The 27114-nt window shown below is 46.2% G+C and overlaps 1 protein-coding gene across 3 annotated transcripts in view; it reads left to right on the plus strand.

Annotated features, from left to right (window-relative positions):
- The window catches only part of LOC149468414 (uncharacterized), a 118149-nt gene that overhangs the window by 85371 nt on the left and 5664 nt on the right, over positions 1 to 27114 (plus strand). For all 3 annotated transcript variants that reach the window (XM_089670166.1, XM_089670167.1, XM_089670168.1), the window contains 4 exons: positions 9181 to 9370; positions 10804 to 10947; positions 21731 to 21851; positions 25576 to 25688. In XM_089670166.1, the coding sequence (XP_089526292.1) occupies positions 9181 to 9370; positions 10804 to 10947; positions 21731 to 21851; positions 25576 to 25688 (568 nt within the window). The remainder of the gene's footprint in view (positions 1 to 9180; positions 9371 to 10803; positions 10948 to 21730; positions 21852 to 25575; positions 25689 to 27114) is intronic.

The raw sequence follows: 27114 nt of genomic DNA on the forward strand, positions 1-27114 counted from the left end.
GGCCTGGCAGCAGCTATGGGAGGTCCGTAATCTGCCAGCACCCTATGTCAAAAAATTCTACACACCAGCAGTGTGTGAGGAGACCTGAAAGTGGCACATGGCAGAGTGTGGCGATGGAGACAGCAGCAATGGGAGGCCGTACAGGGACCCATGACAGACTCTGGACCTGGCAGCAGCATGAGGAGGCGGTATATAGGGGCCTATGGCAGATTAGGGGCCTGGCAGCAGCTATGGGAGGCCCATAATCTGCCAGCACCCTATGTCAAAAAATTCTACACACCAGCAGTGTGTGAGGAGACCTGAAAGTGGCACATGGCAGAGTGTGGCGATGGAGACAGCAGCAATGGGAGGCCGTACAGGGACCCATGAGAGACTCTGGACCTGGCAGCAGCATGAGGAGGCGGTATATAGGGGCCCATGGCAGATTAGGGGCCTGGCAGCAGCTATGGGAGGCCCGTAATCTGCCAGCACCCTATGTCAAAAAATTCAACACACCAGCAGTGTGTGAGGAGACCTGAAAGTGGCACATGGCAGAGTGTGGCGATGGAGACAGCAGCAATGGGAGGCCGTACAGGGACCCATGACAGACTCTGGACCTGGCAGCAGCATGAGGAGGCGGTATATAGGGGCCTATGGCAGATTAGGGGCCTGGCAGCAGCTATAGGAGGCCCGTAATCTGCCAGCACCCTATGTCAAAAAATTCAACACACCAGCAGTGTGTGAGGAGACCTGAAAGTGGCACATGGCAGAGTGTGGCGATGGAGACAGCAGCAATGGGAGGCCGTACAGGGACCCATGAGAGACTCTGGACCTGGCAGCAGCATGAGGAGGCGGTATATAGGGGCCTATGGCAGATTAGGGGCCTGGCAGCAGCTATAGGAGGCCCGTAATCTGCCAGCACCCTATGTCAAAAAATTCTACACACCAGCAGTGTGTGAGGAGACCTCAAAGTGGCACATATTTGAGGCATGATTCATGGCGGATTTAGTCAGTTGTGTCAGGAACTGGTGGTTTGAAATCCAGACTAATCCACGCCTGATTCATTTTCACAAACGTGAGTCTCTCCACACTTTGGGTGGACAGACGTGTCCTCCGCGGAGTTACAATACCTCCTGCCGCACTAAACACGCGCTCCGATGCCACGCTACTGGCCAGGCATGACAGCCTTTCAAGGGCAAATTCAGCTAGTTGGGGCCAAAGGTCAAGTTTCGTTGCCCAGTAGTCAAGGGGATTGTCTACCTCGGTTGGCAGGGTGCTGTCCAAGTAGGCCCAAGCCTGTTGTTTGAGGTCCTGCTCCAGGTCCACCTGATGCTGCTGCTGCTGCGGCTGGTTAGTAGTTTCCTCACTGCGCTGGTGAAGAAAGCTACTCATCATCGACTGCAGACTGAGTCAGCCGCTGCTGGTGGAGCTGCCACTGCTCCTACCACCCCACCCCTCCTTTGCTGCCTTGGCAGCGGAACGCAAGCGCACAGGGCCCACAGTGTCTGAGGATGGACGTTGGCGCACAAAGGCAGAGACCAACTGACTACATAGGTGGTTTTTATAGTACGTTATTTTGGCCTCCCTCTCAGCAGGTGTGAAAAAGGCCACCATTTTTGAACGGTAGCGAGGGTCCAACAAGGTGGACAGCCAAAAGTCATCCCTCTGTCTGATGGTTCTTATTCGGCTGTCGCTACGCAAGCAACCGAGCATGCTATGGGCCATTTGTGCCAAGGAATGCGAGGGACTCCCTACCTCCATCTCCACAGCATACTGCCACGGTGCGTCTGGGTCCTCTGTCTCCTCCTCCTCTACCAGATGCTCCTGCTCCTCCACTCCTGTCTGCTGAGTGGAAAAACCACCCATTTCACTCAATAATTCCTGAGCACCAATGTCCTCCTCTACCTCCTCCTCTTCTTCCTGTCCTGCCCCCACAGGGTTCATGTGGCGTTGAGATCTGTGCGCCACGTCTACCGCACCCTGACCAGCCATTGTTAACAGCATTTGTTCCAGGACGTGCAACAGAGGAATGACGTCGTTCATCCCATAGTCCTGCCGACTCACGAATAGCGTGGCCTCCTCAAAGGGCCTGAGCAAGCGGCAGGTGTCACGCATGAGCTGCCAATGGCTGACATCGAAGTTACACAGGGGAGTACCTTTATCCGCTTGTAACATCAGGAAATCGGTGATGGCCTTTCGCTGTTCGTAAAGGCGGTCTAACATGTGTAGGGTTGAATTCCACCTTGTTGCAACGTCACAGATCAGGCGATGCTGTGGAATTCCGTTCTGCCGCTGCAGCTCAAGGAGGGTGTGCTTTGTGGTGTAGGAATGGCTGAAATGCATGCAAGGTTTACGTGACATTTTAAGGATGTCTTGCAGTGGGATGGTGGATTTTAGGAACCGCTTGACAACCAGATTGAACACGTGAGCCATGCATGCCGCATGGCACAACCTTCCTTGACGCAGAGCAGACACCATGTTCTTTCCGTTGTCGGTCAACATGGTTCCGATTTTCAGTTTGCGCGGAGACAGCCATCTGTTGATTTTTCTGTTCATTACACTGAGAAGTTCCTCCCCTGTGTGACTACGTTCGCCTGGACCTGGCAGCAGCATGAGGAGGCGGTATAGGGGCCCATGGCAGATTAGGGGCCTGGCAGCAGCTATGGGAGGCCCGTAATCTGCCAGCACCCTATGTCAAAAAAATTGAACACACCAGCAGTGTGTGAGGAGACCTGAAAGTGGCACATGGCAGAGTGTGGCGATGGAGACAGCAGCAATGGGAGGCCATACAGGGACCCATGAGAGACTCTGGACTTCGCAGCAGCATGAGGAGGCGGTATAGGGGCCCATGGCAGATTAGGGGCCTGGCAGCAGCTATGGGAGGCCCGTAATCTGCCAGCACCCTATGTCAAAAAAATTGAACACACCAGCAGTGTGTGAGGAGACCTGAAAGTGGCACATGGCAGAGTGTGGCGATGGAGACAGCAGCAATGGGAGGCCATACAGGGACCCATGAGAGACTCTGGACCTGGCAGCAGCATGAGGAGGCGGTATAGGGGCCCATGGCAGATTAGGGGCCTGGCAGCAGCTATGGGAGGCCCGTAATCTGCCAGCACCCTATGTCAAAAAAATTGAACACACCAGCAGTGTGTGAGGAGACCTGAAAGTGGCACATGGCAGAGTGTGGCGATGGAGACAGCAGCAATGGGAGGCCGTACAGGGACCCATGAGAGACTCTGGACTTCGCAGCAGCATGAGGAGGCGGTATAGGGGCCCATGGCAGATTAGGGGCCTGGCAGCAGCTATGGGAGGCCCGTAATCTGCCAGCACCCTATGTCAAAAAAATTGAACACACCAGCAGTGTGTGAGGAGACCTGAAAGTGGCACATGGCATGAGACACTGTGGACCTGGCAGCAGCATGAGGAGGCGGTATATAGGGGCCCATGGCAGATTAGGGGCCTGGCAGCAGCTATGGGAGGCCCGTAATCTGCCAGCACCCTATGACAAAAAATGGAACACACCAGCAGTGTGTGAGGAGACCTGAAAGTGGCACATGGCAGAGTGTGGCGATGGAGACAACCCACCGACTGTTTTGCTCGCTGCCAAGCTGCCACCCTCTTCTCCTGATGATGCGGAAGCAATAGCCTGATGACGACGAGGCTGCCAAGTGCGATCAGCCTCATCATCATCAATTAGGGTCTCCGCCTCACTACTAGCCCCCTCGGCTGCGTGTGGGTCAGGAGACAGACCTGTCTCTAGACCGGCTACCGAGCCACTCTCCTCGCCACTACTTCTTCGCCTGGCTGCTGAAGAGGCGGATGTCTCCCCCTGTTCCTGACCGCCCTCTGTTAGCTCTTCCTCACTGTACTGGATGACACCGGGAGCACTGGCCTCTGGCTGCGAATAGTGCTGCCTCGACCCCTTCCTCTGCTGCCACGTCTGCTCGCTCCTAAAACATTGCCTCCTCTGCCACTCCTCTGCATGTTGTCTGACATACTCTTTAATTAAACGATTATGTGTCCCTGAGTAACAATTCTGTGTCCCTGAGTAACAATTCTGTGTCTGTGCGAGTAACAATTCTGTGGCCCTAAGTAACAGTTCTGTGGCCCTCAGTAACAATTCTGTGTCCCTGATTAACGTTTCTGTGGCCCCAAGTAACAGTTCTGTGGCCCTCAGTAACAATTCTGTGTCTGTGCGAGTAACAATTCTGTGTCTGTGCGAGAAACAATTCTGTGGCCCTAAGTAACAGTTCTGTGGCCCTCAGTAACAGTTCTGTTTCCCTGAGTAACAATTCTGTGTCTGTGCGAGTAAGAATTCTGTGTCTGTGCGAGTAACAATTCTGTGGCCCTAAGTAACAGTTCTGTGGCCCTCAGTAACAGTTCTGTGGCCCTGAGTAACAATTCTGTGTCTGTGCGAGTAACAATTCTGTGTCTGTGCGAGTAACAATTCTGTCTGTGCGAGTAACAATTCTGTGGCCCTAAGTAACGGTTCTGTGGCCCTCAGTAACAGTTCTGTGTCCCTGTGTAACAATTCTGTGTCTGTGCGAGTAACAATTCTGTGGCCCTAAGTAACAGTTCTGTGGCCCTCAGTAACAATTCTGTGTCCCTGATTAACGTTTCTGTGGCCCCAAGTAACAGTTCTGTGGCCCTCAGTAACAATTCTGTGTCTGTGCGAGTAACAATTCTGTGTCTGTGCGAGTAACAATTCTGTGGCCCTAAGTAACGGTTCTGTGGCCCTCAGTAACAGTTCTGTGTCCCTGTGTAACAATTCTGTGTCTGTGCGAGTAACAATTCTGTGGCCCTAAGTAACAGTTCTGTGGCCCTCAGTAACAGTTCTGTGTCTGTGCGAGTAACAATTCTGTGTCTGTGCGAGTAACAATTCTGTGGCCCTAAGTAACAGTTCTGTGGCCTTCAGTAACAATTCTGTGTCTGTGCGAGTAACAATTCTGTGTCTGTGCGAGTAACAATTCTGTGGCCCTAAGTAAAGTTTCTGTGGCCCTAAGTAACAATTCTCTGGCACTCAGTAACAATTCTGTCTGTCCCTGAGTAACAATTCTCTGGCACTCAGTAACAATTCTGTCTGTCCCTGAGTAAAAATTCTGTGGCCCTAAGTAAAGTTTCTGGGGCCCTGAGTAACAATTATCTGGCACTCAGTAACAATTCTGTCTGTCCCTGAGTAACAATTCTCTGGCACTCAGTAACAATTCTGTCTGTCCCTGAGTAAAAATTCTCTGGCCCTAAGTAAAGTTTCTGTGGCCCTGAGTAACAATTCTCTGGCACTCCGTAACAATTCTGTCTGTCCCTGAGTAACAATTCTCTGGCACTCAGTAACAATTCTGTCTGTCCCTGAGTAAAAATTCTGTGGCCCTAATTAAAGTTTCTGTGGCCCTAAGTAACAATTCTCTGGCACTCAGTAACAATTCTGTCTGTCCCTGAGTAACAATTCTCTGGCACTCGGTAACAATTCTGTCTGTCCCTGAGTAACAATTCTCTGGCACTCAGTAACAATTCTGTCTGTCCCTGAGTAAAAATTCTGTGGCCCTAATTAAAGTTTCTGTGGCCCTAAGTAACAATTCTCTGGCACTCAGTAACAATTCTGTCTGTCCCTGAGTAACAATTCTCTGGCACTCCGTAACAATTCTGTCTGTCCCTGAGTAACAATTCTCTGGCACTCAGTAACAATTCTGTCTGTCCCTGAGTAACAATTCTCTGGCACTCCGTAACAATTCTGTCTGTCCCTGAGTAACAATTCTCTGGCACTCAGTAACAATTCTGTCTGTCCCTGAGTAAAAATTCTGTGGCCCTAAGTAAAGTTTCTGTGGCCCTGAGTAACAATTCTCTGGCACTCCGTAACAATTCTGTCTGTCCCTGAGTATGAATTCCGTGGCCCTAACTAGCGTTTCTTTGTCCCTAAGTAACAGTTCTGTGGCCCTGAGTAACAATTCTGTGTCTGTGCGAGTAACAATTCTGTGGCCCTAAGTAACAGTTCTGTGGCCCTCAGTAACAGTTCTGTGTCTGTGCGAGTAACAATTCTGTGTCTGTGCGAGTAACAATTCTGTGGCCCTAATTAAAGTTTCTGTGGCCCTCAGTAACAGTTCTGTGTCTGTGCGAGTAACAATTCTGTGTCTGTGCGAGTAACAATTCTGTGGCCCTAAGTAAAGTTTCTGTGGCCCTAAGTAACAATTCTCTGGCACTCCGTAACAATTCTGTCTGTCCCTGAGTAACAATTCTCTGGCACTCAGTAACAATTCTGTCTGTCCCTGAGTAAAAATTCTGTGGCCCTAAGTAAAGTTTCTGTGGCCCTGAGTAACAATTCTCTGGCACTCCGTAACAATTCTGTCTGTCCCTGAGTATGAATTCCGTGGCCCTAACTAGCGTTTCTTTGTCCCTAAGTAACAGTTCTGTGGCCCTGAGTAACAATTCTGTGTCTGTGCGAGTAACAATTCTGTGGCCCTAAGTAACAGTTCTGTGGCCCTCAGTAACAGTTCTGTGTCTGTGCGAGTAACAATTCTGTGTCTGTGCGAGTAACAATTCTGTGGCCCTAAGTAAAGTTTCTGTGGCCCTCAGTAACAGTTCTGTGTCTGTGCGAGTAACAATTCTGTGTCTGTGCGAGTAACAATTCTGTGGCCCTAAGTAAAGTTTCTGTGGCTCTAAGTAACAATTCTCTGGCACTCAGTAACAATTCTGTCTGTCCCTGAGTAACAATTCTCTGGCACTCAGTAACAATTCTGTCTGTCCCTGAGTAAAAATTCTGTGGCCCTAAGTAAAGTTTCTGTGGCCCTGAGTAACAATTCTCTGGCACTCCGTAACAATTCTGTCTGTCCCTGAGTAACAATTCTCTGGCACTCAGTAACAATTCTGTCTGTCCCTGAGTAAAAATTCTGTGGCCCTAAGTAAAGTTTCTGTGGCCCTGAGTAACAATTCTCTGGCACTCCGTAACAATTCTGTCTGTCCCTGAGTATGAATTCTGTGGCCCTAACTAGCGTTTCTTTGTCCCTAAGTAACAGTTCTGTGGCCCTGAGTAACAATTCTGTGTCTGTGCGAGTAACAATTCTGTGGCCCTAAGTAACAGTTCTGTGGCCCTCAGTAACAGTTCTGTGTCTGTGCGAGTAACAATTCTGTGTCTGTGCGAGTAACAATTCTGTGGCCCTAAGTAACAGTTCTGTGGCCTTCAGTAACAATTCTGTGTCTGTGCGAGTAACAATTCTGTGTCTGTGCGAGTAACAATTCTGTGGCCCTAAGTAAAGTTTCTGTGGCCCTAAGTAACAATTCTCTGGCACTCAGTAACAATTCTGTCTGTCCCTGAGTAACAATTCTCTGGCACTCAGTAACAATTCTGTCTGTCCCTGAGTAAAAATTCTGTGGCCCTAAGTAAAGTTTCTGGGGCCCTGAGTAACAATTCTCTGGCACTCAGTAACAATTCTGTCTGTCCCTGAGTAACAATTCTCTGGCACTCAGTAACAATTCTGTCTGTCCCTGAGTAAAAATTCTGTGGCCCTAAGTAAAGTTTCTGTGGCCCTAAGTAACAATTCTCTGGCACTCAGTAACAATTCTGTCTGTCCCTGAGTAACAATTCTCTGGCACTCAGTAACAATTCTGTCTGTCCCTGAGTAAAAATTCTGTGGCCCTAATTAAAGTTTCTGTGGCCCTAAGTAACAATTCTCTGGCACTCAGTAACAATTCTGTCTGTCCCTGAGTAACAATTCTCTGGCACTCAGTAACAATTCTGTCTGTCCCTGAGTAACAATTCTGTGGCCCTAATAACGTTTCTGTGGCCCTAAGTAACAATTCTCTGGCACTGAGTAACAATTCTGTCTGTCCCTGATTATGAATTCTGTGGCCCTAACTAGCGTTTCTTTGTCCCTAAATAACGATTCTGTGGCCCTCATTAACAAGTCTGTGTCCCTGAGTAATGGTTCTCTGTCCCTAAGTAACTTTTCTCTGTCCCCAATTATCGTTTCTGTGGCCCTAACTCTGTCCCTGTCCCTAGTACAGAGCGGTCTGCCTCTGTTCAATAACTGCAGGCAAATGAAGAATTCCAAAATGGCCGCTATTTATAGCTCGACCATTACACAGTGCTGACTGGCTGGCTGCTGATTGGCTGATGCGATCACATGTAGTTGAGGAATGCATTATGGGTCAGCGCGCCTTGTCTGCGCGCCTTCCCAGACATCCCCGCTCCGTCGCCGCACATGTCAGCCGCCATTTTCTGAAAAATTTCGATTCACGCGTCCGAATTAGGCTATTTTTCGGATTCGGCACGAATCAAAATTTTTCCGATATTCGACTCGAATTCCACTTCGGATACTTCGATTTGCTCATCTCTAGGAGCCATTACTGGTGTGCTGATCCCTAAAGGGAGATTTGTGTGCGGTGGGAGCTGATCCATTTGGAGTGACAACAGGAGGATCTTTGAGAGGGATCCAATTGAGCGCTTTGACCTGCAAGGGTCGAAGTTTTGAGGTGAGAGGCTGATCTAGCCGGTGGTCGAATTATCGTCTGTCAACCATTCACCCACGTGTTCACACAAATATCAGCACGAGTGTTTGATCTGAATGTGGTCATCTATGTGTTTTTTGGACTTTAATAGCACAGAAATATAGTTTTTTGGTGTGTGCAGTTGCACTTTTGTTTTTTCACTATTGTACACAGTTTATGTACTCAATTATTTGATCACCTAATGGGGTATTTGTAGTTACATGTGTGTATTGATGTACACGTTTGCTCACACTTTTTAGATTTTTTCATGAGTCAATTATTATTTGAATGTGATTATATATTTTTACAGCTGCAATTAATATTTTTCACCATCACTGTTGAGCCTTTTTTGTGTTCACATTTAGTAGTGTCACTTGTTATTAATGATTATTTTGCATGATTTCACTTAATTTGGCACTATATTATATATACTATATATATTTTTTCTCACTTACTAGTTTTATATATATTTATATGTAGTAGTTTATGGGAGTAGCGCTACATTCCTCCATGCAGCTGAAACCCGTATTATGACTTGACTCTTTATTAAAGGTTTATTTGGAAAATGCATGTGTGTGTATACTGTAAATATATGTGTGTGTGTAATCAAGTAAACAGAGCAAAAACATTCCATTTAAATTTATTACTATTATATCAAATGCTTTAGCTCATTGACTGGGTCATCAAACACTGACATTTAAACAAACTTTTTTTTATTAACAGAAGATTACTCAAATGTTTTTCACAAAATTTCTTGGATGAAATGCTAAATGAGTTATTGAAGGAACTTTCTAATCATATACTTAAAATGGAGGTGAAAGATTTTGTAGGTGATCATCTTGTGAAGAGCACACTTCATGATTTTCTGGATGAATTGATTATCAGTATCATTCAAACAGAGCTTCCATCACTGGTGAGTATTTGTATTTAACCTTCCACGCATGCACCTATAATCTTCTTTCTGAAAACATAACACAATAGGTTACACTCACCCCCATAGAAAAGCTGTGAAACATCTCATATTTTAGATAACACATTGGGGGAGATTTACTAAAACTGGAACATGCAAAATCTTGTGCAGCTGTGCGCAGAAACCAATCAGCTTTCAGGCTTCAGGCTTCATGCACACTGGGTGTTTTAATAACGCTGGTAGCATTAGCTATGTAAAGTTGTGTTAAAAACACAAGTTTCCAGTGGTTTTTAGCATTTTTGCATTAGTGTTTACCCGAGTTTGTGTTTTTTAGCATTTTTTACACAAACTAAAACAAATATTTTAACTAAAAAAACCACCCAAAAACACTGGCATTTTTACAGCCAAAAAAATTCTCTACAAACCCACTAGTTCTGTGTTTTTTCCCAGCCAAAAAAACGCCCCTGCCAAAAAACACTGATTAAAGCTATGTGTGCATGGACACATAGGATAACATGCTGGGGAGTTTACTGGCTGTAGAAAAAAATGCCAAAAGCCAAAAAACAGCAGCTGTAAAAATGTCCAGTGTGCATGAGGACTTATTGTCAAAGCTGAACTGAAAAAGCTGAAGTTAGAAGTTTTGGCATGATCAGTCATATTTTCAATATCAATACCGAAATTTCATGATTTCTGCCAGGGTATGCAAACTCTTGAGCACAACTGTACACTTACCTAAGTAGCATTCCATAGGCCCCACACTACTTCCTCCTTGGTCTCTTGCAGAAAGTCCCTGATTCTAGAAGTTTAGAGGCGAGATGGACTTACCCTGCCTCCGACAGGACTTCCTTTGTGGAACAGAGTAAGTCACTGACAGTCAGAGTGACTTGCTCTGAAGAATGACCTGCTTATGAGCAGTCTGCAGTGAATCTGCAGTGAATCTATCCATTCAGGCCTGGCCTCTAAGTGGTGTCACCTGGTGCAGATTGCACCCCTCATACCCTCATACCCTCATACCATATTAGTACATCACTGGTAGCTGGATATTCTGAACTTGTTCAGATAAAAACAAAATTAGCAGTAGGCAGGCAAAGATTAACATTTTGCAGGTAGCTACACATAAAAGTGGGTGTTCATATGTAGACATACTATGTAGAATGCGTAAACAAAAAAAAACAACCAAACAAAAACAACCATTATCTACTTTTCCTATTCCTGATACCCTTGTCATCTATCAGAAAAATTATACTTGCCACAAAGGAAAAAAATGGTTCTTCCATGATACAGTATTTCACAAAAAAAAATTACCGGTATGAAAAGTAGAGCAAAGTGTAGTGCAAGTCGCTAGGAGGACTGAGTTATGTTAATTATCAAAAGTGTTGTATTTATATTATCTATTCATTGCCAATCACATCACTGATCATAGTCTTTTTTTGCAGGTAGAAGAATTAAACAAAGAAACTAAATATGACAAATGGGTAGAACATTTTATACAGAACATTACGGATATGGAAGTGAGAGATATTGTTTCCACAGTGCTCACCGAATCCGATGATAAGTTCTCTGCACTGCTGAAAAATCAGGTGAATTGGTGTCTCTATATTCAGAAGAATTAACCAATCTAATGTTAGCTAAATTACTGAGGATGCTTCATTTAATTGCGACCTTCACATGACAACCAAGCACGTTCACAATTACAGGCTATTTAATCTTTGAACTCAATAATACTCAAGCATACAATTCTGTAGCCTCCCTGGCGGTATTCCCGAGTGTAGCTCCGGGTAAAGTTTCAGTACCAAAAGCGGTAACCCCGAGCTACACTCGGGCTTACCAAGCGGCGCTGCTCCGCGATCCCTCGGTCACTTACCTTGTCCTTCGCTCCCGCGATGTCCCTCCTGCAGTGTCCCTGGCAATGTAATCCGGCGGATGCCGGCATCTGTCATCTGGGTTCCGTCCTCTGCGAGCGTCGGGACGTACGGGGGACGGAACGGCGGGAAATTTGAAAATGGCAAAAAGTGACATTCACAAAAATCACTAAAATCACATAGTAAAACATTACTGTATCAAACCATTTCACATATATTTTGTCCCGAGTGCTTTGTCCTGTGCCCTGCCTGCATTTTTACCGTTCTTTCTACCTGGAAACTGAGAAACGTCCACGGCATCCAAAAAGTGTCCCTTTAGGTCAAAAGCAGTTTTAGACCAGCTAGAGAACAGCGATAGTAAATTAGAACCGCTTGCAGAATTGAGTGATAATGATTCGTGGGGAAATTCATCATCAGACACTGAAAACGATTTTGCGACTTTGCTCAGTGATGTGCGAACTTGGAGCTCTATTTCAAATTTCAGTGTTTTTGGTTTGATTATATTATTGAATTAAATTTATTATTATATTATTATTTTTTATGATTATTTATTAAATTATAATTTATGATTTTGTGTTTCAAATTTTATCATACCCGGGATGTTTACTCGACTCTTGTTCGAACAGATTTCAGTGAGTTATTCCTAAGAATTACAGGCCTACAATATAAAATGCCAAATTTCCATACAAAATAATGGTACCGCTTTCAGCACCAAAAATCTGAAATAATCATATTGCCAGGGAGGTTAAGAGTCCAGTCTACCTGACTTGTACAGTATACACTTTTAAAGATTTGATGAACAAGGATATTTGTGACCCCTGAAACATGTTTTCTGTTAATATCTTGTATCATCTTAATTAAGGACTAATCATTAATATTTTTCCACTGTAACTGTAGGTTTGGTGCTCACTTTGAGTTTTTAAATGATTATATTGTTAACGCTGACACTGAATCAACCCTAGGCAAGTCAAATGTCATTTAAATTATTCAGAAATTGTGCTTGTATGTGAAAAATGTGACAAGCTACCCACAAAATGGGAACTGAGCCAATCGCAACATGCAAGGATAACCACACACATAAGTGTGTTCATATACTCTCCTGTAGGTAGACAGAATGAGCAAGGACATAGTATTTTTTTTTTTTTTACTTCCCCCAATAAAGACCTATTAGTCATCAGTCTTCACTTGTGTTATGTCCAAAAAATTTGTGTTTTGAAGATATTCCATTCTTGCTTGATGAATGTCATATGTTATTTATTTTGCTTTCATAGTGGAATAAATATCTTCATAGCATAAACACAAGGGGGTTAATTTACAAAAGGTTTAGGGCATTTTCATTTACTTGCAAATTTTACTTCACAAATTTGATTTTGGCTTAGCTTAGTGAATGTGGGAAAATTTACTTTGCCAAGAATACCCAATCATATACAGGGAAAACTGAATTTTTACTTGCAAAATATTAGATGATTGAAGTCAACAGAGCACTTCATCATTTACTAAGTTAAGGGAAAAAATCCCTTTCAATGTGAACATTCACTTTTTTTTTTAAGTGAATGGTCTGTATTCCTTTAGAAAATCAAGCCCAATTTATCTCCCTTTGGATGTGCTTTCTATACCAGTTCTGACTCTGGTAAACTATGGAGGAGACCTGTTATTTCTGGAAAATAGACCTATTTATTTATTTCAGGTACCTAGATAGTGTTGTCAATGTACGTAGTGCTTTACATATATATTGTACATTAATATCAGTCCGTAACCCTCAAGGAGCGTACAACCTAAGGTTCCTAACTTACATTCATACATACACCTACTAGGGACAATTTAGATAGGATCCAATTAACCTACCAGCATGTCTTTGGAGTGTGGGAGGAAACGGAGTACCCGGAGCAAACCCACGCAGGCACAGGGAGAACATGCAAACTCCAGGCAGGTGGTGCTGTGGTTGGGATGCCTATTTCTATTCTTCTGATGGTGCTGAGCATCCTTCAGCATTTAAAGCATTTTACACCTATTTTATTTAATTTTTAAAATAACATACATGTTATACGTACCTGCCCTGTGCAATGGCTTTTCACTGAGCAGCCTCAATTCTCTTCTGGCACTCCTGGCTCCTCCTCTTATTGGTGTGCTACCATAGGAAGTCAATCCTATTGTTGCACACCTGTGGGCACGATCCTGAGTTGCTCCATCTGCATCCATTGACACAGACAGCATGGCTCGACCCCACTCCAATGGCTCCCATTGCCATCATCTGCCCTGTGAGAAGGGAAAGAGCAGAGAGCACAGATGCTCCCGGGCACAGCTCTGGATCGAGATCGGGCTCAGGTAAGTTCAATGGGGGCAGGGGGGATGAGCTGCATACAGAAGATTTTTTCACCTTAATGAATAGAATTAGAGATGAGCGAAGTATTCAAAAATTCGATTCGGCTGATTCGGCGAATTTGAGGAATAAATTCGATTCGATGCGAATATATTCGCTGCGAATTTAACTTATAAAAGGGTGTTTCTAGGCTTCAGAGAGCCTTCATATTAGTGCAGAACACTGTACCTTTAATTTAAATGCCCTTGGAGTCTGCTGGGGAAGAGAAATAATACTGCCAGTCAGTATGACATGCAGATGAGTGCCGTTGATCTTAGAATCACCGCAGACTTCACTCATTTGGGCAGTCACGGGGCCAAAACCAGAGTGTGGAGCCACAGTGTGGCGGTGGAGGCAGCAGCAATGGGAGGCCAGACAGCACCCTATGACAAAAATGGAACCCACAAGCAGTGTGAGGAGACCTGAAAGTGGCACATGGCAGAGTGTGGCGATGGAGACAGCAGCAATGGGAGGCCGTACAGGGACCCATGAGAGACTCTGGACCTGGCAGCAGCATGAGGAGGCGGTAATGGGGCCCATGGCAGATTACGGGCCTGGCAGCAGCAATGGGAGGCCCGTAATCTGCCAGCACCCTATGACAAAATGGAACACACCAGCAGTGTGAGGAGACCTGAAAGTGGCACATGGCAGAGTGTGGCGATGGAGACAGCAGCAATGGGAGGCCGTACAGGGACCCATGAGAGACTCTGGACCTGGCAGCAGCATGAGGAGGCGGTACGGGGGCCCATGGCAGATTACGGGCCTGGCAGCAGCAATGGGAGGCCCGTAATCTGCCAGCACCCTATGACAAAAAATGGAACACACCAGCAGTGTGAGGAGACCTGAAAGTGGCACATGGCAGAGTGTGGCGATGGAGACAGCAGCAATGGGAGGCCGTACAGGGACCCATGAGAGACTCTGGACCTGGCAGCAGCATGAGGAGGCGGTACGGGGGCCCATGGCAGATTACGGGCCTGGCAGCAGCAATGGGAGGCCCGTAATCTGCCAGCACCCTATGACAAAATGGAACACACCAGCAGTGTGAGGAGACCTGAAAGTGGCACATGGCAGAGTGTGGCGATGGAGACAGCAGCAATGGGAGGCCGTACAGGGACCCATGAGAGACTCTGGACCTGGCAGCAGCATGAGGAGGCGGTACTGGGGCCCATGGCAGATTACGGGCCTGGCAGCAGCAATGGGAGGCCCGTAATCTGCCAGCACCCTATGACAAAATGGAACCCACCAGCAGTGTCTGGAGACCTGAAAGTGGCACATGGCAGAGTGTGGCGATGGAGACAGCAGCAATGGGAGGCCGTACAGGGACCCATGAGAGACTCTGGACCTGGCAGCAGCATGAGGAGGCGGTACTGGGGCCCATGGCAGATTACGGGCCTGGCAGCAGCAATGGGAGGCCCGTAATCTGCCAGCACCCTATGACAAAATGGAACACACCAGCAGTGTGAGGAGACCTGAAAGTGGCACATGGCAGAGTGTGGCGATGGAGACAGCAGCAATGGGAGGCCGTACAGGGACCCATGAGACACTCTGGACCTGGCAGCAGCATGAAGAGGCGGTACAGGGGCCCATGGCAGATTACAGGCCTGGCAGCAGCAATGGGAGGTCCGTAATCTGCCAGCACCCTATGACAAAATGGAACCCACCAGCAGTGTGAGGAGACCTGAAAGTGGCACATGGCAGAGTGTGGCGATGGAGACAGCAGCAATGGGAGGCCGTACAGGGACCCATGAGACACTCTGGACCTGGCAGCAGCATGAGGAGGCGGTACGGGGGCCCATGGCAGATTAGGGGCCTGGCAGCAGCTATGGGAGGCCCGTAATCTGCCAGCACCCTATGACAAAAAATGGAACACACCAGCAGTGTGTGAGGAGACCTGAAAGTGGCACATGGCAGAGTGTGGCGATGGAGAAAGCAGCAATGGGAGGCCGTACAGGGACCCATGAGACACTGTGGACCTGGCAGCAGCATGAGGAGGCGGTACAGGGGCCCATGGCAGATTACGGGCCTGGCAGCAGCAATGGGAGGCCCGTAATCTGCCAGCACCCTATGACAAAAAATGGAACACACCAGCAGTGTGAGGAGACCTGAAAGTGGCACATGTTTGGGGCATGATTCATGGCGGATTTAGTCAGTTGTGTCAGGAACTGGTGGTTTGAAATCCAGACTAATCCACGCCTGATTCATTTTCACAAACGTGAGACTCTCCACACTTTGGGTGGACAGTCGTGTCCTCCGCGGAGTTACAATACCTCCTGCCGCACTAAACACGCGCTCAGATGCCACGCTACTGGCCGGGCATGACAGCCTTTCAAGGGCAAATTCAGCTAGTTGGGGCCAAAGGTCAAGTTTCGTTGCCCAGTAGTCAAGGGGATTGTCTACCTCGGTTGGCAGGGTGCTGTCCAAGTAGGCCCAAGCCTGTTGTTTGAGGTCCTGCTCCAGGTCCACCTGATGCTGCTGCTGCTGCGGCTGGTTAGTAGTTTCCTCACTGCGCTGGTGAAGAAAGCTACTCGTCATCGACTGCAGACTGAGGCAGCCGCTGCTGGTGGAGCTGCCACTGCTCCTACCACCCCACCCCTGCTGCCATGGCAGCGGAACGCGAGCGCACAAGGCCCACAGTGTCTGAGGATGGACGTTGGCGCAGAAAGGCAGAGACCAACTGACTACATAGGTGGTTTTTATAGTACGTTATTTTGGCCTCCCTCTCAGCAGGTGTGAAAAAGGCCACCATTTTTGAACGGTAGCGAGGGTCCAACAAGGTGGACAGCCAAAAGTCATCCCTCTGTCTGATGGTTATTATTCGGCTGTCGCTACGCAAGCAACCGAGCATGCTATGGGCCATTTGTGCCAAGGAATGCGAGGGACTCCCTGCCTCCATCTCCACAGCATACTGCCACGGTGCGTCTGGGTCCTCTGTCTCCTCCTCCTCCTCTACCAGATGCTCCTGCTCCTCCACTCCTGTCCGCTGAGTGGAAAAACCACCCATTTCACTCAATAATTCCTGAGCACAAATGTCCTCCTCTACCTCCTCCTCTTCTTCCTGTCCTGCCCCCACAGGGGTCATGTGGCGTTGAGATCTGTGCGCCACGTCTACCGCACCCTGACCAGCCATTGTTAACAGCATTTGTTCCAGGACGTGCAACAGAGGAATGACGTCGTTCATCCCATAGTCCTGCCGACTCATGAATAGCGTGGCCTCCTCAAAGGGCCTGAGCAAGCGGCAGGTGTCACGCATGAGCTGCCAATGGCTGACATCTAAGTTACACAGGGGAGTACCTTTATCCGCTTGTAACATCAGGAAATCGGTGATGGCCTTTCTCTGTTCGTAAAGGCGGTCTAACATGTGTAGGGTTGAATTCCACCTTGTTGCAACGTCGCAGATCAGGCGATGCTGTGGAATTCCGTTCTGCCGCTGCAGCTCAAGGAGGGTGTGCTTTGCGGTGTAGGAATGGCTGAAATGCATGCAAAGTTTACGTGACATTTGAAGGATGTCTTGCAGTGGGATGGTGGATTTTAGGAACCGCTTGACAACCAGATTGAACACGTGAGCCATGCATGGCGCATGGCACAACCTTCCTTGACGCAGAGCAGACACCATGTTCTTTCCGTTGTCGGTCAACATGGTTCCGATTTTCAGTTTGCGCGGAGACAGCCATCTGTCGATTTCTCTGTTCATTACACTCAGAAGTTCCTCCCCTGTGTGACTACGTTCGCCAAGGCATACCAGGTGCAGCACAGCATGACACCGTTGCGCCCTGCACATGTGATATGCCGGTCGGGTAATGGGACTTGGCACGGGGGTGGTGGCTGAGGACACGGCAGAAGAAGAGGTGGTAGAGGCGGACATCTTTTGTGGACCAAGGACGTGCAAACGTGGAGGCAAAAGCGGCGTGACCTGTCCAAGTTGCTGGTGCGGCTGTGCCGGCACCGCGTTCACCCAGTGGGCCGTAAATGACATGTACTGTCCCTGACCGTAGTTACAGCTCCACACGTCGGCGCTGCCGTGCACTTTGGCAGAGACCGACATGCTCAAAGACTGGCCCACCATCTCTTCTACATGTGAATGCAGGGCTGGCACTGCCTTTTTGGCGAAGAAATGACGGCTTGGCACTCTCCACCACGGCGCGGCACAAGCCATCATTTCTCGGAAAGGTGCTGAGTCCACCACTTGGAAAGGGAGGGACTGCAGCACCAGCAACTTGGACAGGAGGACGTTCAGCTTTTGCACCGTCGGGTGCGTGCTCGCAAACTGTTGTCTCTTGGAAACGGATTCCAAGAAAGACCGCTGACGGAATCCGTGAAGAGGAGTAGCAGGAGAAGGAGCATCTGAACGAGCGGAAGATGCCAACGAGCGACAGCTCCCCTCAGCAGAGGTGTTGGAGCCTTGACTGGCTGATAGAGGGCGATTGACGTCGGGTGACGGAGCAAGTAACGGAGCGGGTGATGGAGCTGGGGCTGGGGCTGGGGCAGGCAGAACTGCCGTATCTTTATCACGGTTTTCCCAGGCCACCAAATGGCGACGCTGCATATGCTGACGCAACGCTGTAGTCCCAACATGGTTCCCCTGGCCACGCTTGACTTTCTGGCCACATAGTCGACATACGGCTACGTTTACTTCCTCGGGCGGCTTGAGGAAAAATTGCCACACCGCCGAGTAGGAAACTTTGCCCCCGATACTCCTCACTGGCTGACTGCTACTTCTTCCGTGCACACCGGCACCACTACTGGCCGTGGTGGTAGGCTGCAGTGGAGCTGGTGCTCTACTCCGTGGCCGTTTGCCTCCACTGACACTGCTGCGACCCTGCTGCCTCCTGAGCAACCCACCGACTGTTTTGCTCGCTGCCAAGCTGCCACCCTCTTCTCCTGATGATGCGGAAGCAATAGCCTGATGACGACGAGGCTGCCAAGTGCGATCAGCCTCATCATCATCAATTAGGGTCTCCGCCTCACTACTAGCCCCCTCGGCTGCGTGTGGGTCAGGAGACAGACCTGTCTCTAGACCGGCTACCGAGCCACTCTCCTCGCCAGTACTTCTTCGCCTGGCTGCTGAAGAGGCGGATGTCTCCCCCCGTTCCTGACCGCCCTCTGTTAGCTCTTCCTCACTGTACAGTGGGGCTGAGCCCACAGCATGCGATACTTCGCTTGGTGAGGGAACACCAAAGGACAGGGGCAGGTAGAGGACACGTGATTTCAGTGGGCTTGCTCCCGGGCCATGCCAACTAACGGTTGTGTCTGACGTACCCACCGACCATTGGCTGTAGGTGTCAGAGGTGACCTGGGAAGAGGAAGACGACCGAGCCAACCAATCGATGACGGCAGGGTTGTTGGTGGAGACACGACCGCTGGATGACACCGGGAGCACTGGCCTCTGGCTGCGACTAGTGCTGCCTCGACCCCTTCCTCTGCTGCCACGTCTGCTCGCTCCTAAAACATTGCCTCCTCTGCCACTCCTCTGCATGTTGTCTGACATACTCTTTAATTCAATGATTCTGTGTCCCTGAGTAACAATTCTGTGTCCCTGAGTAACAATTCTGTGTCTGTCCCTGAGTAACAATTCTGTGTCCCTGAGTAACAATTCTGTGTCCCTCAGTAACAATTCTGTGTCCCTCAGTAACAATTCTGTGTCTTTCCCTGAGTAACAATTCTGTGTCTGTCCCTGAGTAACAATTCTGTGTCCCTCAGTAACAATTCTGTGTCCCTCAGTAACAATTCTGTGTCCCTCAGTAACAATACTGTGTCCCTCAGTAACAATTCTGTGTCTGTCCCTGAGTAACAATTATGTGTCTGTCCCTGAGTAACAATTCTGTGTCTGTCCCTGAGTAACAATTCTGTGTCTGTCCCTGAGTAACAATTCTGTGTCCCTCAGTAACAATTCTGTGTCCCTCAGTAACAATTCTGTGTCTGTCCCTGAGTAACAATTCTGTGTCTGTCCCTGAGTAACAATTCTGTGTCTGTCCCTGAGTAACAATTCTGTGTCTGTCCCTGAGTAAAAATTCTGTGTCCCTCAGTAACAATTCTGTGTCCCTCAGTAACAATTCTGTGTCCCTCAGTAACAATTCTGTGTCTGTCCCTGAGTAACAATTCTGTGTCCCTCAGTAACAATTCTGTGTCCCTCAGTAACAATTCTGTGTCTGTCCCTGAGTAACAATTCTGTGTCTGTCCCTGAGTAACAATTATGTGTCTGTCCCTGAGTAACAATTCTGTGTCCCTCAGTAACAATTCTGTGTCCCTCTGTAACAATTCTGTGTCCCTCAGTAACAATTCTGTGTCTGTCCCTGAGTAACAATTCTGTGTCCCTCCGTAACAATTCTGTGTCCCTCAGTAACAATTCTGTGTCCCTCAGTAACAATTCTGTGTCCCTCAGTAACAATTCTGTGTCTGTCCCTGAGTAACAATTCTGTGTCTGTCCCTGAGTAACAATTCTGTGTCCCTCAGTAACAATTCTGTGTCCCTCAGTAACAATTCTGTGTTCCTCAGTAACAATTCTGTGTCCCTGAGTAACAATTCTGTGTCTGTCCCTGAGTAACAATTCTGTGTCTGTCCCTGAGTAACAATTCTGTGTCCCTCAGTAACAATTCTGTATCCCTCAGTAACAATTCTGTGTCTGTCCCTGAGTAACAATTCTGTGTCTGTCCCTGAGTAACAATTCTGTGTCTGTCCCTGAGTAACAATTCTGTGTCTGTCCCTGAGTAACAATTCTGTGTCCCTCAGTAACAATTCTGTGTCCCTCAGTAATAATTCTGTGTCCCTCAGTAACAATTCTGTGTCTGTCCCTGAGTAACAATTCTGTATCCCTCAGTAACAATTCTGTGTCCCTCAGTAACAATTCTGTGTCCCTCATTAACAATTCTGTGTCTGTCCCTGAGTAACAATTCTATGTCTGTCCCTGAGTAACAATTCTGTGTCTGTCCCTGAGTAACAATTCTGTGTCTGTCTCTCAGTAACAATTCTGTGTCCCTCAGTAACAATTCTGTGTCCCTCAGTAACAATTCTGTGTCCCTCAGTAACAATTCTGTGTCTGTCCCTGAGTAACAATTCTGTATCCCTAAGTAACGGTTCTGTGGCCCTAAGTAACGGTTCTGTGGCCCTAAGTAACGGTTCTGTGGCCCTAAGTAACAATTCTGTGTCTGTCCCTGAGTAACAATTCTGTGTCCCTAAGTAACGGTTCTGTGTCCCTAAGTAACGTTTCTGTGGCCCTAAGTAACGTTTCTGTGTCCCTAAGTAACGGTTCTGTGTCCCTAAGTAACGATTCTGTGGCCCTAAGTAACGGTTCTGTGGCCCTAAGTAACGTTTCTGTGGCCCTAAGTAACGTTTCTGTGTCCCTAAGTAACGTTTCTGTGGCCCTAAGTAACGGTTCTGTGTCCCTAAGTAACGATTCTGTGGCCCTAAGTAACGGTTCTGTGTCCCTAAGTAACGATTCTGTGGCCCTAAGTAACGGTTCTGTGGCCCTAAGTAACGTTTCTGTGGCCCTAAGTAACAGTTCTGTGGCCCTAAGTAACGGTTCTGTGGCCCTAAGTAACGTTTCTGTGGCCCTAAGTAACGTTTCTGTGGCCCTAAGTAACGTTTCTGTGTCCCTAACTCTCTCCCTCAATACAGCCAGGTCTGCCTCTCTTGAATGACTGGAGGCAAATGGAGAATTCTAAAATGGCCGCAATTTATAGCTCGACCATTACACAGTGCTGGCTGGCTGGCTGCTGATTGGCTAATGTGATCACATGTCATGAATGAATGCATTATGGGTCAGCGCGCCTTGTCTGCGCGCCTTCCCAGAGATCCCCGCTCCGTCGCCGCACATGTCGCCGCCATTTTTGGAAAAATTTCGATTTGCGCATCCGAAGTCTGCTAATTTTCGGATTCGTCGCGAATCGAAATTTTCCTAATATTCGAAACGAATTCCACTTCGCCAAGTTCGATTCGCTCATCTCTAAATAGAATGCATTAAGGTAAAAAAAACCTTCTACCTTCACAGCCACTTTAAGCTAGCCTGCACAAATTCTAATTTATAGTGGCTACAAATTATAACATTTGTTTCAGATATACATTTGGTTTTACTATGCAATCATAACAATTTAAAATGGCATTGCACATAGTACACAATAAAATAAGACAAATCTCACTTTCTTATAGATTATGGAAACAGCAAACAAACACATCGTGGACATGTTTATATTGGATGACTTGCTTGGACTGGTTGAAACACATGAACCACTGATGTTTGAAAAGGATTCATCAGGATGTCTGTTGGATGGTATGTCAAACAAAATACATACATTCATCTGCTTTTTAAAGTACAATGTAATTCATTGACTATCCAAATTGTAATGCTAGTTATAGGAATTCTTAGTTTTCAGATGAAAACACCACATGTTCTGTTGCCCAGGAGCTACCTATATCTATGGGCAGAGACAGCATTAAATTTTGTGTTGCCATTTTGTTCTCAATTATGTTTCACAATTATTGCTGTGGAAAAAGTGGCTAGTATGTTGATAAGTTTACATAAAGATTTATTCTTGGTTTGCATGGTCAACTAACAAAGAAAGTCCAGTGAAAGTATAGTTAAATTCTTACTAGTTGGTTTAGTAATCTTTGCAGCTCTCCTTTACTTCTAATGTTGAAGAAGTGTCTATGGATTCCCATACAAGTCTATAAATTAAATACAATTTGTGAATATGAATGGTACATGTTGGGCTGTACCAGGGGTGGACTGACCATTTGGAAACTTGGGCACTGCCCGAGGGCCCGGGGTCAGTAGGGGGCCCAATGAGATGCCCCTGGTACCTTTTTCATAGGCTTTTTTGAGTTTGGGCAAGGACACAGGGGCCCCATGATCCCCTATTGCCCGGGGGCCCCATGAGTTGTCAGTCCGCCCCTGGGCTGTACACCAATTAACCATAACATTATGACCACTGACAGGTAAAGTGAATAACAAAAGTTATCTTATTACAAAGGCATCTTAAAGTGGGTGGGATATATTAGACAGCAAGTGAACATGTCCCTGAAGTTGATGTGTTGAAATAAAAAAGCAAATGGGCAAACCTAAGGAACTGAGCAACTTTGACCAAAAAAGGCCAAACTGTAATGGTTGGACAACTGGGTCAGAGCAACTCCAAATCAGCAGCTCCTGTGGGATATTCCCAGTTTGCAGTGGTCAGGACCTACCAAAAGTGGTTCAAGGATGGAACACTGGTGACAGGGTCATGGGCATCCAAGGCTTATTGGTGCACATAGGGAGTGAAGGCTGGCCCATATAGTCCAATTTAATAGAAGAGCTACTGTAGCTCAAATTGCTGAAAAAGTTAATGCTGGTTCCAATAGAAGAGTGTCAAAACACACAGTGCATCACAGTTTGTTGTTTTTTGGGCTGTGTAGCTGCAGACCGGTCAGAGTGTCCACGCTAACCGGTGTCCACAGCCAAAAGCGCCTACAATGGGCACCCAAGTATCAGAATTGCACCACAGAGCACTGGAAGAGAGTATCTTTAAGGTGTTGACTTGGCCTCCAAATTTTCCAGATCTGAATCCATTTAATTTAAATCAATTCTTTGAAAGTGATTTTTCACTGTACAAAGGAATTTTGTCTTTGCTTAGTGCATTTGAACAAAATTAACCTTGCATAGAATAAGCAATCAAGTGCAAGGAAATAAATAAAACAATAGTTTTACTTTAACATGATTGGATGATGGAAGTCAGCAAAGTTTTACCTCATTCACTAAACTAAGGGAAAGTTCCCTTGCAAATTACTCAAGCTATTTTCCTTTAGTAAATCAACCCAATCATGTGAGATACTTTGACTAAGAAGTTGGCATGCTTAATGACTGCACATAGGTAAGTCGCTTTTACTCAGTGGTTATTCCAATGTTATTCAGAAGGGCATTTTCATCTTCCCTGTATGTTAAACATTTTGATATGTTCCTTTGATATTGTTATGTGACCTACTACAAATGTAGGTAGTATGTTAAATATAAGGCAGGCGCATGCGCAGCCAGCACCCAAAATGGCCGCTTCGTAACACAGCTCCGCTGCCTCACCGCTACAGCAGTGAGATTTAAAGCAGCTAATGGGACTCCGCATCAATAACATAAGGAGTATAACCCCCTAGTACACTTCGGTCCCGTGCCCAGAAGGAGGAAGTCCCTGCTCACCCTTAGCGGGTCACGACTTCTATCCGGCCCTGGACAAACGGAGCCAAGAGGGCACCAACACCTTACAGCACAGAGGATCCATTCCTGCTCCAGCCACACACCGCTACACTCCGGGTCCCAGGCTCCTGGTCCCCCTGTATGATGGCGACCAGGGTGAGTCCTCTCCTCCACTATCCCCTACATCTAGAAGCCCTGTCAATCCAGACCTAGAATTGAAGAGCCCTCACTTCCAGATCCTCACACCTCAGCTGCCACTCTTATTCCTACATTACAACTACAATCTGCAATTGAGGAATTCCCAGCTTCAGATCAACCTGTGTCCGAATTGGCAATGAAAAATATGTTGCTTTCCTTAAGGCAAAGCTTACACAACGACATGTCAAATGTGATATCCCTTCTCTCAAATGCCATAATGGATCACTCCAAGTGAATATATCACATTGAAAACAAAATAGCTGCAATGTTCACAGCTTATAACACAGTAGTAGATGCCCACACAGATTACGAATCCAAAATCATCCAATTGAAAAACAAATTGCAGATTTTGAAGACCTCTCCAGAAGAAACAGCATAAAAATACACGGAATTCCAGAATCGGTTACCAATGACTCCCTTCAACCATACATTAAACAATTCATAAAACATTTCATTCCGTCAATCAACCTGATTTACAGATCACATAGAATCCCAAAACCCTCATTCTTACCAGCACCCACCCCAAGAGATGTACTAATCAGGGTTCACTTCTACCACATCAAAGAAATAATAATGGCGGCCGCCAGAAATTCTGCGGCACTTTCTACCTCACGTGCAGGTATTAAACTATATGTGGACCTCTCTAAAGAAACCCTCCAAAACAGGAAAAAACTGATCTCTATCAACAAAGCCCTCAGAAACAACGGTATAAGCTACAAATGGGACTTCCCTACCAAACTCCTAAGTAAAAATCAGGGCAGATCCTTTATCATAAATATAAGGCAATTTTTTTTTATATACTGTAGTTTTGGACAGTGTGAGGAGAGATTAGAACACCTATTAGGTTTTTATTGCTGTCTTTGCCGCCGGTAGGAAGATTAACCCACTCTATTTGTCCTGTTTACCAATATCATTGAAAGTGACAGTAAAAGAAAATCCCAACGGGGACAATAGTTCTGGTGATCTGGGGGGCCCCAAGGGATTCCTTAATTTGCATGAATTTCCTCTCATTTCCTTTATAATCCCCCCTTCCGCTATACAAAATGCAAAAAAAAATGTTTTGTCTTTAGTTCTACTTTAAAAAGGAAAAATATTACAATGTCCAATACCTGTTTCAGATGTAAGCTTTAGTTTTTTCATGACCATAAGTTCTGGGGCAATGGAGCTTAAACATATTAATTTTGCTTGCATTGGAAGACCAATTGTCCAATACTAAGGGATCTTCAAAATCAAGCAGGTTTATCAATACATCAATGGTCTATAAAGTGCTTTGACCTGTCATTTCACTATTACACCTAGATAAACTTCTTGTCCATTCCCAAAACCACAGACAATATTATGTAGCTGATGTTGGCTCTCCCTTTGTGCCTATAGTAACTTCTGTTCCCCTGAGATCTGATATAACAGGATTTTGGAGTGTGTCTGTGAACATTTTTGCCCATTCAGCCAAAGAAGCATTTGCAAAGTTATGTACAAATGTTGGACAAGAAGGCCTGACTCACAATCCACATTCCAGTTTATCTCAAAGTTGCTAGGCTTGAGATTGAGCAAAGAACTATGGACTTCAGAGACAGAGGATTTGAGATTTCTGAGTTAATATAAAAGCTGATCATTTTATCTGTGCTTCACATTACAGGTATCATTCTTGATGTTCTCTTGAAAGAAAATATCACCATACAGCAAGTACAGCAGACAACTTTTGAAAGTTTTCCAGCAAATCATTTTCAACAAAACATGTTTAATGAAATAGTATGTATTTAGAAGTTTAAAGCACAACAAAATTATATAATTATGTATTAAAAGTAAAATGCAAAAAAGGACATCATTGCAAGAAACATGAAGGTTGCAATTGCTGACTTCTCCCTTTAAAAAAGCTAGTTATCCGATTTTTATCCTCACCCACTTGTATTAGTACAATAAGTCACTGACCCAGAAGAGGTGTGCAATTAGAATTCTGTTGACTTTTCTCCAATATTCCTAGTTTACGTAATAGATCCAAGACAATGATTCAAGGTCATGACACTAAAGATTCATCAATGCAGCCAGGCAGTAAGAATTTTCAGAAGGAGTTCAGCAATGGTAGCCCTTTTATTTTATTTTTCGCATAACAGGTTTACATTAAACAGATTTCCAGCTTCTAGTTGATTTGCTTTCTTTCCGCTTGTTGAAAGCTCCACACAATAGGGATACAGCTCTTTATCATTTTCCACTCACTCTAAAAATATCCAGAATAATGCATAGCCAACATAGGCCATGGCCTAGGGTGGCAGGGCTACCAGGGATGGCTTCAAGTCATTCGCATATCATGTTGTTGACTACCAACCACAAATTTCAATGTATTACAAAAGTGTTCCATACTGACTGTTTGGTTGCCATTGCAGTGGCCATTGTAGGATCTTCCCGACTATAACCCATCTCCTACTCAGACTCTAACATGAAATTTAACGTCTAAGATTAATCCTTAATAGCAGATACATGTGCATTTCTAAATAGGTAATATATTAAAATGGGCATATTTTCAAAATCCAGGGACACCCTACTGATAATGCTCACTTTTAACCACACCCACAAAATCACACCCTCATCAATGAATATATATATTTAAAAATTTTAATCATTAGCCTACAGGGCACTTATACCCCCTTCCTGCCCAGGCCAATTTCCAGCTTTCAGAGCTGTTGCACTTTGAATGACAATTGTGCGGTCATGCAACACTGTACCCATATGAAATTTTTATAATTTTTTTTGTGACAGAGCTTTATTTTGGTGGTATTTAATCACCTCTGGGTTTTTAATTTTTTCTTAAACAAACCAAAAACCACTTAAAATTGTGAAAAAAAATGTTTGCGCTAATGAGGCTGCACTGATGGGCACCGATAGGCTGCACTGATGGACACTGATAGGTGGCACTTATGGGCACTGATGAGGGGGCACTGGTAGGTGGCACTGATGGACATTGACAAGCATCACTGATGGGCACTGAAAGGCAGCACTCATATATGGTACTGATAGGCGACACTGATAGGTAGCACTGATAGGCGGCACTGACTGGCACTGCTAGGTGGCACTGACTGGCACTGTTAGGCAACACTGAGGCACATTGATAGGCAGCACTGATAGGCTGCACTGACGGGCACTGATAGGCGGCACTGATGCACACTGATAGGCGGCACTG

Source organism: Staurois parvus, unplaced genomic scaffold (assembly GCF_062004578.1).
Source record: "Staurois parvus isolate SC_StPar_1 unplaced genomic scaffold, SC_StPar_1.0 ptg000087l, whole genome shotgun sequence".
Lineage (NCBI taxonomy): Eukaryota > Metazoa > Chordata > Amphibia > Anura > Ranidae > Staurois > Staurois parvus.